Here is a 14708-nt window from a genome sequence, read left to right as displayed (position 1 = left end):
CGAGATTCAAACCTAGATCCCCGCGGATCTGTAACCATATAAGCCAGCCATGAGAAAAACGCGGCAATATAATATAATATAATAATATGGTAAATACGAAGGATGTCATACGAATCAATACTGGCTCGAGACCGAATTTTGTATAGATACAATATACGGTCGAATGCATTGTGTGTATTTTTATCTCGACGAAGCTCGCATGCGCAGTCCCCTAAGATAAACGTAATAGTAGAGTACTACGTTGAGAGACCTCCATTTCTCAATGTAGTTGTAGTAGTACTCACACCACAGGCCGTCGACCGATTTATAGACGTAATTGGTCAGGGCTGTGAAATGTACAATTGTTGGGAAAGTGAGACATTGGTCTTTATAAGTGGTATTTATATCTTTGTTTACGAGACAAGCGCATAATAAAATAGTTTCTAGCTTTTAATTAATTCATTATTTAAGAATAGAAAATATTTATAATAAAATCAAAACCGGGTTTGAAAGTTTGGTAGTCACTTTTTTAATTTATTAATTAATTTAAATTTTTAAACCAAGATAAGATCTCGAATAATTTTTGACCAGATGCTTGTCTAGTATATAATATACGACAATAATTTTATTTTATGTACCAGGTATTTTTTCTCTGAAGTAAACAAATAAAATTATATAATGCTAAATCCAGCTTTGAATAAAATTATTTGCATTTATTTTTTACAATTTTCTTTTTCGTGAATGACTTCAGCGAAGTAGCCGCGGTCTCAATTTGAAGTTTTCTACTGTATACGCACGTGTATCTTCTGTAGGGTGGGCACTATGTCCTCGATCTCGTATTAATTGAAGTAAGTGTCCGTGGTCTAGACGTCCATTTCCTCCGCGCGTTCGTTGACACCAACGCCCCCCCGCGTCCCGGCCAGCCGCCTCGTCGCGCGCCCTCACGATCTAGTACCAACCGGAAACTGCGCGTGTTCGTCACGCTCGCTGGTGTCCTACGCCTCGGAGAACTACTACAGTACAAAAATGACTCACACGTCTAACATTGGCAAATCACAATTCAGTGCATCATAATTGAGGGTTGTGCTTAATGATAACGTTAAAAGTTTTACAAAATATCTTTTGGGAATACACAATACTTTTGATATAGGTATTTAAATTAACTTTTTGATCTCATTTCGAGATTCGTGATTATTCCACATAAAAATCCGATTACGGTGTATAAAAATGACACACAGGTCAATTATACTAGATCAAGAAGTAAGTGCTAAATAATAAGCTATTTTACTTTAGTAACGTTAGGCTTGTCTTGTACCGTGAGACCGTTTAAAGCTTATGCATGTAAGCTTGAAGCTAATGCCAGCGGCGTGCATAGACCCGGTAGAATGTGAGTAGACCAGTCTAAACTAACGACCGGGTGCTAAAGAAATAATTATGTAAACCAGTTTAACCTAGAATAAAATAAACGCTTGTCACGTAGTCATTTTAATTTTCTTTTAGTATTTCGAATAGTTGATGGAGTAATAGTAGTTAGAGCAATATGTTTTATTATATAACTGTAATGTAAACATAAAAATATTGAAAGTATTATTATTACTTATTTTTCAGTTTTGTTTATATGAAAGAGGTAGGCGGACTAGAAAATTATTATAATACACAAAAAGTGACAATAATATGATGCTAATGCTTTATAGTTTAAATCAGTTGTAAACTAAAAAAATATATATACATAACATGAACAAAATTTAATGTTTTTTCATATATCATTGATTTTGTTATCGTTTTAATAACTAATATCTTAATCTTTTTTGTAAAAGACAAACAAAATAAACAAGAAACAAAAAACAAAAAATACGCAATATTACTCTAATAAATCTCTTTGAACGATATGATGTTCCCTTTGAGTAATGGCCGCCTAGTTGGGCGGTAAACATTGCACATTATGACCATTATTTATATCACTTAAAATTCGTTTCGCATATTGGAAATTATCGCACGATCTGCCTAAGATAGTAGTGTACCATCGTACATCGTACGTAGTTATGAAATTATCGTACGGCTCCGAACGCAGATGGGTGGTAACTACCCAGAGAGGCTTGCACAAAGATCTACCACCAGTAGATGATCATTTATATATATAATAAAAGGATACCAATCAGTTCGATGTCAAAATCATAGTACAGCCAATATCTCCTTCTGAAACCTGTGATGGTCTTGGCGCCTGGTAATCGACACCACACGTACCCATCATATGCGGATCACATTTCCCTAATTTCTCTTATACCTTATAATATGCTTATGCCTTAGTGGTTAATTTAAATAAATAATATGAATGTTGATAAACTAATATTGTACACTTAATATTATAAAAGAAACCAAAGAGAACTATTTCAACATTTTGTTGAATGTTATTAAATGAAAGAGAGCTTATAATATATGAAAATACAAAGGTACATACGAACATCCTGTTTACATTCGTGGATCGGTAAAACTATTTAAATGCATTCTACCGCTGACTTAACCGAATACTTTAAAACAATCTTAACGTTGGCTACCGTTGAAAACATTAAAACTCGTATTTAAATATAGACGACACCCGCCACGAAAGCAATCGCGGCAAACTTTAAAATGTGCAGTATATATGCCAATATATTATTTTATTAATGACTTTTTAGTAACACTATTATGGCCAAATTCAAGCCATCCATGTCGAATTAACGTTTATTTTATTCCCTTTAATTAAATGTTTAAAATATTTTTGATAATACTAATAATCCTAATTTTTGTAACTACTATAAGTCAAAAAAATAATATTTTAATACTCACTATACTATTTTATAAGGATCAATATTAGTGTATGATAAAAATATAAATTTTTCAAATAATAATAAAAGTTACGATTATTACCATATATATAACTTTTAAAATATATCAAGAAAAATGTAATATTTTAATAAAAAATGACGAGTTTACTCTGACCCACTGGAAAAGGAAAAGATTTAATAAGTAGAATAAAGATATTCATATTTAATTTCCGATTTTTATCCAAAAATGTTTTATTAATGTAACATTACTTTTCTTACGTAAATCTTGATTAATTAATTGGCTGTAGAGTTATTGCTACTTATCTATTACTTTCAGTTTAATTAAAGGCGATCCCTAATGGATCACAAGTAGTGACGTGTAAAATCTTTTTACGCATTTAATACTAAGGCAAATTATGCTGATGCTATAATATTCGTGAAATAGTCAAATTTCAAGAGTTAAAAAATAGCACTTGTGCAAAGCGAATAAATAAAAAATAATATATATATTTTAATACCGTTTACGTTTTTGTATTGCAGTTTTATTAAAATAAGTAAATATGGCCTATTTCTTATATTTAATTATTTCTTTACATTTACAATAACATAAGAGATTTTGATAGAAACGACGACAATCATTGTAAAAACACAATAAGTGAACGTGTAAATCAACATTGTTCCCGATGCCGCTAAGTCAATATACCTGGGGCATACTATTCTTTTCTATAATTAAATTTTCTAGATACGTTTACTTTGCTAATTACTATATTTAAATATTATGAAAATAAAAACATAGTACATTGGATTATTCCACAATATAAGAATAAATATAGATGAAAAAAAGGGTTTTTAGTTTTTTTTTAGTTTAGTTTTTATTTAACTATTTCTACCTATGTACGAACTACTTTCTACTTTACCGGCTCTACAACAATATAATCTACATTAACCGATGGAAGTTTTAAATGAAATCTTTGATGTGATTATTAAACAATACTAGTATTTTAATTTTGAGTTAAGATCAATAAGAACACTCGAGATGAGTGTGATGAGTGAGATCCTATGGTCTGTTTTTTTATGAAATAATCAATAGTAACAAGTATTTAAATCGTATATATTATATATACGATTTAAATACGTATTTAAATCGTATATATTATATATACGATTTAAATACTTGTTAAAGTAAATGAAAAAAAAATTTTTTTTTTCCTTCTTTCGCACTAAAAATTTAAAAATAATATTTTTAATTCATTAATATTGCACCAATATAAACTATTTTTAAATCTTTATTTGAGAGTATAAAATATACGAAAACAAGTAATTATGCGTACATTTGAAAGTCTCTTTAAAAAAATAGGTGATTTTTTTTTAGCTAAAACGGATATGTTTTTTAAATAGGAAACCAATGAATGTATCTAACGGTTTAGGCATACGATAGGTAGGCACACTAGTTATTTGGATGACTAGGTGACGTGATGATGTTTGAGGCGGGGTGCGGATGGCGTCGCGGCGGCGCGTTGCAGGCGGGTCGGGTGGGGCTGCGTGCCATTGGCCATCGCGGTACTGGGTGAAAAGCCGCGACGCATGCACCTCGATGCACTCCGCCCATTGCCCATAACATCCGCGCCCTTTTGTATCTTGTCGTCTCAAACGAGGCCGTCATGATCATTGTTGTTGAAGCAGGTACAGAAAATCCAAAAATATAATCGATTCGAATTTTACGGAATTATTGTTGGTGGTACATAAATGCTTTCATAAATATAAGTGTCAATATATACAAATAATTTTTGTGTACGTCTTAAAGACCGTCACACTTAAATTGCTATTAATATTTTTACTTATCGTTATACTAATACAAGTTCTACAGATGCCTTTTATCTTCAGAAAGATCTGGGACACGATAATAACGTCTCTAACCCTTTTATAAAGGATGTCACACAAGTAAAAACATCCTTCAAACCAGATCGGTAATTAATTCATCATATTGTCAAGGGGTTCTCATTGCCAGCGGATGTTATCTAACGTTCTTAGCGGTTGCAACGACAGCTCCGCTGCTCACACTAGCTCATGAGTCTCGTCGCCTTCACCAAACCTGTTTTTGTTGCGCGGCTTGCAATACCGCAAAGTTTTGAGATTCTATATTGTGGTTAGCTTTTGTATATTACTATTATCTGTACTCTGAAGTACATTCCGTTAAACTTTTAATATCTATGGATACATTAAGAGTAGGTGGTATTATTTTACGTTCTTTGATTTGACTATGTACACTTAATTGTTTTGTAATTGTTTAACTTCTAAAGTTCAACTTCTAAAGTAGGTATTTCTTAAAATATCACCTACAAATCACGTTGCACTGTCTCAGTTATAGGCTATTTATTCATTACGGTCGGCATCAATGTTAAAATCTATTTAAATGTTAGTGAGTGGTAAGCATATTAAGTATGTTTTCTGCTGTTTACCCTACCAAATAAAATATTTATATATCAATATAAAAAAGCAGTAAAAAAATAATAGGTTTTTGTTAGTTTGAATCTTCCCAAGAAAGCATTATTGTGAGTGTAATTATACCTATTTCGATCTACGTATCTATATACCATCAAGTAATAGGCAAGCTATATAATAATGTTTAAAATAATAATGTTCATGTATAAAAAAGTATATAACATATAACTGTATAAATAATTAAAATCATTCTGGCTAAAAAATACTATATATTATACATATTATATATATATATATATATATATATATATATAGGTAATTAAAATAAAAACTAAAAAGAAGAGGCCGCTAGTACTGCGTCGATGGCGGGCGGCGCGCGCGGTGCGATTATGAATGGCGCGTGACGCAGTGCTCAGTACCGTCCTATGCAAGCACGCGCGCCCGCGCCGCACTCACTCCGCTGCTCTCGTTCACTGCGCTCGATCAGTAGTCGGTACGCTCTCTGCGCCACTACAACGGTTCGCGTTAATTTATTATAATACTGTAGAATTAACATCTATTTTTTTACTCAATCTGTATTAAGCTCCGTCGAGGTGTTCTAGTTCTTTTGATTAGACAGCTGACAGCGTAAGCTGTTTCTTAACGAGGTCCGGATCGAGCGAGGGCATAGGGTCTGGATGCGGGCCGTTTGAAGGGCGTTTTCTCCTTGGATTAGCGTCCGTACTCCGGTCGGTTGTTGTTCTAAGGTGAAGCGGGACACGAGGCGGGTGACGCCTGTACCGGACGAAGTAGGCGGTATCTGCCGAACGCCCTCCGCGGGTTTCGGACGGGCGCCGTAGAAAAGGCATTGGCGCGGGGCGCCGTCACACGGACCCACTAACGAATATACTTCACGAACTCTATCGTTTTAGTGGTTGAAAATTTAATCGTTATTATTATCGATAAGAACCGTTTTTTGACCGATTCGATTAATTTATTGTAATAATTTAGACAACAGTATTCTAAACGCTTAATATGTATTATAAAAGCACAACCTTGTGTAAGATATAGTCTAAATTAATAAATTCTTTCAAATGAATAAAAGTAACATTAACGTCGTACCACAGACGTTTGGTAATATTAAGTTGGAAACGAGAAAAAGTAATTGACTACGCTATTATACCATTAAACTCATTAAAAAGTTAAATTGTTTATCTGGAAGACTTAGTTTTTTATCCTACATATGACAGAGTATATTTTTTTTTCGATAAAATAAGGTCGATACCGGTACCTCACTAGCCTCACCGCGCTCCCCGCGGCCTCGATTTTGCCACGCCCAGCGCGCGCATTCTCCAACAAAATACACACGAAATGGATGCACAGAGAATCGAGTCGAGCCGGCGTCGCTTGTAGCTCGCGCGGTTCAGTCACGCACGTCACATCAGTCAGTCGAGTAGCGATCTCGATAGCCTGCGAACCGTACGCACGGCGCACACGTGCCCTCGCGCCCGTCCCTTATCCACATCCACACCGCCGCACTCCGCGCGACCATCGCTCTCGGTGCCGATCCGACCGGTGCCTCGCTCGCTTTTGACCTATTATGTAATACGAAAATAAACACCGCGCCTTTAACAGCGAGCACGTGTGCGCACCGGCTGCTGTACATCGCCGTCCACATCCGACCACCAACCAATTCATCTCCATAACCTAAGAAAACGCGATTCTTCATCTTCAATTTGTGTAGCTCCAGTTGCGTCTACTTCGAGAATATATTTTCAATCTTTCACAAATTTGGTTTGTCGGTGCCATAATTGCCGTATAATTAATTCAAAGGTGATAGTGTTGTAGTGGATTGTTGTTAGTTGCCTAATTTCAATCATTGCGAAATGTCTAACTCAATGGAACAGCAATTTGGTGAACTGAGCCTCTCACAGGAAGATCATGACCAAATCTTTGAACAGGAGGACCATCAGGATCAAAGGTTGGTTAATTGTAAAATAATTTTATTACCTTAATATATTACGTACTTTTTTTAAACTTTATTATTTTTTTTAAAACGATAAATTTAATAAACAGTGAATTTTCTTAAAACTACATGTTAATTATGCGACTGAATTTAATATTTAAATCATATTAATTAATATAGTCTACAGACGTTGGTTACGATGATTAGTACACTAAAATAACTAAAGAAAACCTAAATTTGTAAAATGATTTTCTAATATTTAGGTTGCGATTATTTTTAAATGATTTGGAATAATGTTGAATAATATTGATAATCTCATTAAGTTTAAGCAGTTAAAATTAGTTTTTTTTATATCTTTGATGTTGTTTATAAGCACTCACACAAGCTACTGCTTTAATTTTGTTTTGTCGTAGTTTATATTTTTATCGGAGAAATTAGTTTTTAATTAATGTAAGGGGCATTAGCAATTACAATCGCCACAATAATGATTCATAGCAAATATACATTATTATAAAAACTACCTATCTTTTTTGTTTAGGTTTTATAAGTATTATGTAAATTGATCATTTTTCAAAGAGAAAATCGTATCCGTATTTAAATTTTGTCAGATTTATTTTAATGAAAAATAAAAACTTGTAGTATCCATTACTTAACACTAATAATTAATATACTATTTTAACAGTTTCAAATGTGCCGTAATATTGTTTGCAGATATATTTTTTACCAACTTTATACCACTAAACAATTAAGATATATTATATTTAGGTCGTTGCTATTTCTTATTTTAAATTTATTATTCAATATTGTGTCTTAATTTTACAAAATTTTTCTACCTTAAATACGCCATATATTCTCATTTTCATCAAGTCAGTCTATTGCTTTGCTAGCAAAACCAGGCAGATGTTGGCCTGACTTGTATAATATACTAAAATTAATTTTAAACATATGTCATATTTTATAAATGTATAGTGTCTTTAAGCTCAACAAGTTTTATAAATCATTCGTATATGTATATCTTACCGTTAAGGCGCCATTGCCTCAACTGTTTTTCGTTGACTCACGTTGCAAAATAAATCTTAACTAAGTAGCCTTTTCCATTACTATTTTATATTATACATAATAATAATTGAAAATTTGAAAAAATATCAGTTTGCATGTTTCGAACATTTTTTTTTCTACTCATTATTCCTTTTTATTGATAACACTAAGCTCGTCTATTTTGATTATTATGACGACCGTTGCACCTCCTAATCTGCAACTTGATGGTGATTGAGCTCGACATCATCACTTTTTTTAAGCTCACCACATAAAAACACGTCGTAATTTTTTAAAAATTCGAGATGGTTCGGTTAGCGTAGTTGGTAGATACTTGCCTTACACGCCGAAGGTTGTGGGTTCGATTTCCACCCAGGACAGACATTTGTGTGCATGAACATATCAGTTTGTCCTGAGTCTGCGTGTATTATTATTTATTGATTAATTATCTTTATAGGTATGTATTTACAAAAGAAAAGAAAAAGTATATGTTTATGTAGTATATCAGTTGTCTGGTTTCCATAGTACAAGCTCTGCTTAGTTTGGGATCAGATAGCCGTGTGTGAACAATGTCCCAAAATATTTATTATTATTACTTACCACCTGTTGCATTAATTGTGACGTACTACCTAAATATATACATACGTTTTTAAGATTCTACAAACAAACGTAAGGGTTAATCACGAACGAAGGAGCCGCATAATGAAGTCAGAAAAAATTAAGAATAAGTGTGGGTCCAGTTAATACTTGTGTTATTGGCTTGAAATTCGAATATAGCCTGTGAGCGACAGGAAAACAGAGAAAATACGTCGTTGCTCGTTTTCTTTAAAGAAATAAATATATTGACTGAAACCTCCTCAATTCATAATATGGCCATATGTTATATCTATGCACGTATGTGCAAACAAATATTACCGAATTAGTACGCGATTATTCATATTTATTAAATAAATCAATTTTATTAGGTGATACTTTGTATCAATATATTGTATAATCTATATACATAATATTATGTTTTGCAACAGAAAAATCAGTGTTGAAACTCAAAACTTTGGGCCAAGTTGTTAAATTTAAAATTAAAAAATTGTAAACAAATACAAAATTTTATGAAAAATTTTATTTTTTTTTCCTTGGGTAGTTTTTTCTTGTACTATCAATAAGTTAATAATAATACTTATCTATATTGAATAAGATAATTTGAATTTAAACTCTCAGTCGCTTACTTTACTTTATCTAAACTTATAGATAACACCTATAATTAAGACAACATTTAGATTTTAATATTAGTTGTTTAATTGTTTTACTCGCTTTTGTTAATGTATATCTTGTTGGTGTTAATAAATAAATAAATAAAATAAATAAATAAACAAAACCCTCAATTAATAGTTTGCCAGAACAAATTAGGTACAAAGTTTTTTAAGGCTAGACCAAACATAAAGGGACTGCTATGTAGCTTCTGACGGTACAGTGTCATGTATATTTGTTCAGGCGTGATGGTGAACTTTAAATCACAGAGCCAATTAACAATTACAAACGCGTTATTTCAAGTAATCACGGCTTATAATAACTTAGTGGTGTTTATTTTGAAAATTGAATAAACTGCCGCGAGATTGGCGGGTCAACTCGTTGCATTATTATAAAAATCCACAAGCCAAGCCCAAGGCCTTTCGATTAAAATTTGTATTTCCATTTTATTGTATGTGATGATCGAAAATGGCAATTTGGCAAGTAAGAATACAATTTTCCTTACATACAAATTCTCATTACCCTTACTGTTTCGGTTAGTATTTGCTCTACGCTGTTAAAATAACATGTGTGTATTGGGATCTGACTTATTGACTTGCCATATTGAGTCTACTAATTTGAACCTTTAAATTAAAAAATAAGATTTAAATTGAAGTAAAAACGAAAATAATTTTATAAAAACAAAGTATTATCAATATCACAAAACATCTAGATTCATCACAAACATCTAGATACATCAATTTACATCTAAGTACAGTCTCCCACAACCCGCGAGTCGCAATGTGAAAACGCGGTTCAATTTCAAATTATTAATTAGTCTATAAATTTCCGAGAAGCTCTGGAGGTTTTGAGTTTTGTTGGGAGCCTAGAGATCATGTAAAATGTCGGAAGAATCCAGACGAATTCCGACCATCTGACATCGCTGTTCCCGACACAGCGCTCCCAAGAACTTGCACATGATGTTTATTGATACGGAGCATGTACCGCTAACCTAATATGTAGTCTAACGTTGTGCAGCCACTGAAAAATTCGTAGTTGGCGTTAGTAATTCGTAACCGTCTTTGAGAATTCGTAAACTTCTAGCCACTAGCTAGAATCTTCCTTCTAATAATCATCGTTTTTACGTCGAATATACATGACGAGTTACCATATAGGCCCAAAACAGTTAATTAGATAGTAACAAAAATTGGAGAATTAGTTGCACATAAGTGTTGTCTGTTCAGTTTTCTGTTACCACGGATCCCTTGTACAAGTATGCCAACAATTAAATTAGTATAGATCGAAATAAGGAACGATGGAATCTGGGTATAATGAGCTGTATGACAAGAATGTACAATATATGTATAATGTATAAGAAGAAGTCTGAAATGGTGCTAGTAAAAAAGTTTTGAGAGTTGGTGGAAATGAAAAAAAGGAGAAAGGGAAGGAAAACGTATATATACTGCTCTCTTGCTTCCTGCTTACCAAGGAAATTAGGAATAGGTTAAGGGTATTATAAGGTTGGTAATTGATTCTAGGATGGTAACGGGTCACAGGGACGTTATAATTTTTTTTTTATATAATACGTATAAAAAATAGTAGTCACGTCGTGGATACTATTTTTACTTTCATATTCACCTTCGGCACCCCCTATTTGTGTGTCGTCATCGCTTTAAAATCAATTACTTAATGAGTCTCAAAATAGACAAGACAAACTATTGCTACACCTATAAAAATCTGCTACAACATATCTTTTATGATATATTATTTTTATGTTTAAAATAAAGACGAAACAATAACCACAATTATTATTGTAAACTTTAATTACAATAAGGTATTAATCCGTATCAAAAAGTATAGCATATTAATTTTAAACGTAAAACGTAAAAAATATTTCCTTTTCTATAACATTTTAAACCAGTAATTTTAAAAATATTACGATATATTTAAATAAACTCCTAAAAAACACGGTGCGCGTTGTACGACGCTTACGACTTGTTTATATATTTTTAGTTAATATCTCGGGATAAAATCCTTATTTTACCCGTACGAAGTAGAGATTGGCAGCTAGTTACTATATTCGTTATTAATTTTATTACTTGTACTAAACGGTAGTACCATATCTTATAATAAAATATACAAAAAAAATACATTATAAAAGATAATGTGTTAAGAGCAGTTAAGTCAACCAACATAACCTTATCGTTTGGTTTTTTAAGATTACTTATTTTAGCATATGTATATTGACTTGTTATTACTTTAAGGCTCCAACCGACAGATATAAGATCTATTCAATTAACCGTTTGAAAAAAATTAAATAAATTATGCACACGATTAAGTATCTAATAAAATGCGTTGGTGTTTGTATCATTATTTAATTTTGTAAATATAGAATTACTAATCGAATTCAATTTCAACTCTGAACCGAATGTTTAGGTTTTTTTAATGGATACCGAAAAAGAACATCGTCCGTCGGAAAAATCGTTAATAGGCATGATGACTGATTTTGAAATAACCTTCTATAATGTAGGTACACTTCTATTATTACTGAAAATAATAATATTTTAGTAATAAACTAACTTGTTACGCAAATAATTGTATTTTCATTTACCTATTTTGAATTTCGCTCGAAAACACCCGCAGGTGTAATGGCGCCTACACGTGACGTCACGCCACAGTAAACGACAGTAGTAAACGTTGTATGTATAAACTTGTTGTGTCTGAAAAATCTGAAAAGAATGTCCGTTATGTAAGTTTCAGCATTAACAGCACGATTACGGAAAAAAACCAGCTCTGTGCGTCCCGTCAAAGAAATACCTCCCCAAAACATTGTAGAGCCTCCACCAAATCGGACTGTTTCTCGAATGCAACACTGAGAGTAGCGTTCTCCTGGCCTTCGCATGACGTTACGTCGCCCAACAGAGCCTACTAGAGACATTCGGCTTTCATTACTGAACAATACTGTCTCCCATTGGTCCAGTGTCCAATCGACGTGCTGCCTAGCAAATTGTAGTCTTGCTTGTCGATGGGATGCTGTGAGTTTTGGTCCTGTTGCTGGCTTGTGAGGGGTTAAGTTTTGCTCTCGAAGTCTTCTTATTACAGTATTTTCACTCACAGACACTCCACGACTTTCTCGGAGTCTACCTTGAACGTCAACAGCCGAAAGATGTCGGTTTCTTAAAGACGTCAAACCAATAAAACGGTCATCGGTCGGGTTCGTGACACGCCCCCTGCCAGATCCTGGTCTCCGGCGATACTCCCCAGTCTCCAAGTAGCGTTTGTACACTCTTCGCACCGCTGAACGACTTAATTTTAGTGTTCTAGCCACATTTCGCTGACTTAACCCCTCATGAATAAGAGCTACGACTTGAGCAGCTTCTGCTTCAGTAGTATCCATTTTTTATGTTTAAACTTATTAAAATTATTGTTTCAACAAAGTTTCATACACTTAATCAATAATAAACATCGAACCGAGATGACTCCGCGTTAAGAACTGGAAATAAACTAACCATGCACTTTGTGCACAAAGTAACGTTTTCTTATCAATACTTTAAAAATATTCCAAATATCCTCAATAACACTTACAACTCCTCCAAATCAATATCAATATATAAAATGTTAAATGTATGTCCCATAAGTAAAACAATCCACCTAGGTCGTCGCATAGTTAAGATAACAACTTTGTAAGTAAAAAAATACGGGTGGGTCGATTTTTTTGGCGGCCAGTGTACATCAATATCAACATCTAACAAATTATTTGTGTATGTTCCAAGCAAGAAAATTGTGAGAAATAAGTGGCTTAACGCAAGATGGTTCTTCGCTTCTGCGATGGACCCACATAAGGAGTGCTATAGCATGCTTGCAGCCTCCTTGAGCAGCAACATAATCGTGGCATTCAATGGATGTTACTTTTTCCTCATCTTCATCAACTGTCAATGTGACTGCATACAACTTGGCATGGACTTTGTGTTCTGGGCTAATTTTGCATTTCACAGTGCAAATTTTCCCTTTGCATTTCACAGTGCAAATTTTCCCTTCGCGTTTAAGTTGCACTTAGCTAATAGCATCATCCCCATATGACAGTCGTGAGGATCAAAAATAAACAAAATTGATGATTGAGATTAATAGACGAAAGCAGAAGGTGACAATGGACAGGGTGTTTATTAGCTTAAAATAATCACCTGAGATTAGACGTTTCATTTAAATATATAGAGGCAGAGATTCATAAAGATTAATTATATACTTATGATATATTTAGATTTACAGAAGTATTCGTAAATAGGTAAATTCAGTACTAGTGGAGCCAAATGAAATATTGTCTTAAAAATTCTTGCTGGTAACAATAAGGGTTTTCATCTGCGAGTAATACTACATAGTTAACAGAAAAAAACCTATGACAACACTAAACATAAATAAAAATGTATTTACAAGGAAGTTTTCACTTTCCGAAATTCATATGAACAAAAGTCTTTATTTGATGAAAGAAAACTCTTCTAACATCAACAAATCAATCCTGGGCAGATTAGAGGAATTTGCCTTAACCTTGTTCCATCATTGACGGATCTTGGATGTTTTATTTTCTTCACAAAACCCCGAATAACCAACGACTCAACTAATTAAATGATGCAAAATTTTTTTTGAAACGCGTAAACACAACAACTGTTCAAGAGAAAGGGTTATAGATACTGATGCGTGACGTCATTCGCTCTGATTTGTGTTTCAAATAAAATGGCCGATTGCAGAATTTTATACTTTTGTTTTATTAAAAATCTTATTCATCTAAATCCATTATAAAAGAATCCATTTAAAAAAGTTTCTTCTCTAAAATCTTTTATTTTTTAATTCTTTAATACTGTCATCATGCCTATTAGGCGATTGAAGTTTTTTCTCATATATCTTGGAAATAAAACGATAAAATTTTCTGCTTTCTAACACAACTTGTTATTGATCAGCCAAAAAAATTTGCTTGTTCTGTAATGTTTATTGTTATTTGTTTGAATAATAGGTGGTTTTATTTTACTTTATGAAGTTCATTTTCCGAAACCATCGAAAATTTAGGAAAAAAAATAATCCAAATAGCCAGCGCACAGAATTTTGTAATTTTTTTTTTTGTAGGGTACAACTTGAAAATAGTAAATGGCATAGTAGTTTTTTTTCTACATCTTTACAACATTGTCATGGAGCATAAAGTCAAAAAAGAGCATAAAATCTTTATTCAATGTAGAAGCGACACATTTACTTATTTATATAAATCTATCACCATCCATGATAACCCTTTG

At 32.9% G+C, this 14708-nt stretch overlaps 1 protein-coding gene across 5 annotated transcripts in view; it reads left to right on the top strand.

The window, feature by feature from the left end:
- The window catches only part of LOC126780782 (insulin-like growth factor 2 mRNA-binding protein 3), a 50302-nt gene that overhangs the window by 19458 nt on the left and 16136 nt on the right, over positions 1 to 14708 (top strand). For 2 of the 5 annotated variants that reach the window (XR_007670537.1, XR_007670536.1), the window contains exon 1: positions 6485 to 7185. The exons of 1 other annotated variant lie outside the window; for it this stretch is intronic. Coding sequence is in view for 2 of the 4 variants with exons in the window: in XM_050505482.1 (XP_050361439.1) it covers positions 7091 to 7185 (95 nt within the window). In the remaining 2 variants the exon portion in view is untranslated. Of the gene's footprint in view, positions 1 to 5728; positions 5744 to 6484; positions 7186 to 14708 lie in introns of those variants that run through there. 2 more of the 5 variants (XM_050505482.1, XM_050505480.1) reach the window with 2 other exon arrangements.

Source organism: Nymphalis io, chromosome Z, assembly GCF_905147045.1.
Source record: "Nymphalis io chromosome Z, ilAglIoxx1.1, whole genome shotgun sequence".
Lineage (NCBI taxonomy): Eukaryota > Metazoa > Arthropoda > Insecta > Lepidoptera > Nymphalidae > Nymphalis > Nymphalis io.
This window is presented reverse-complemented; position numbering and strand designations above follow the sequence as displayed.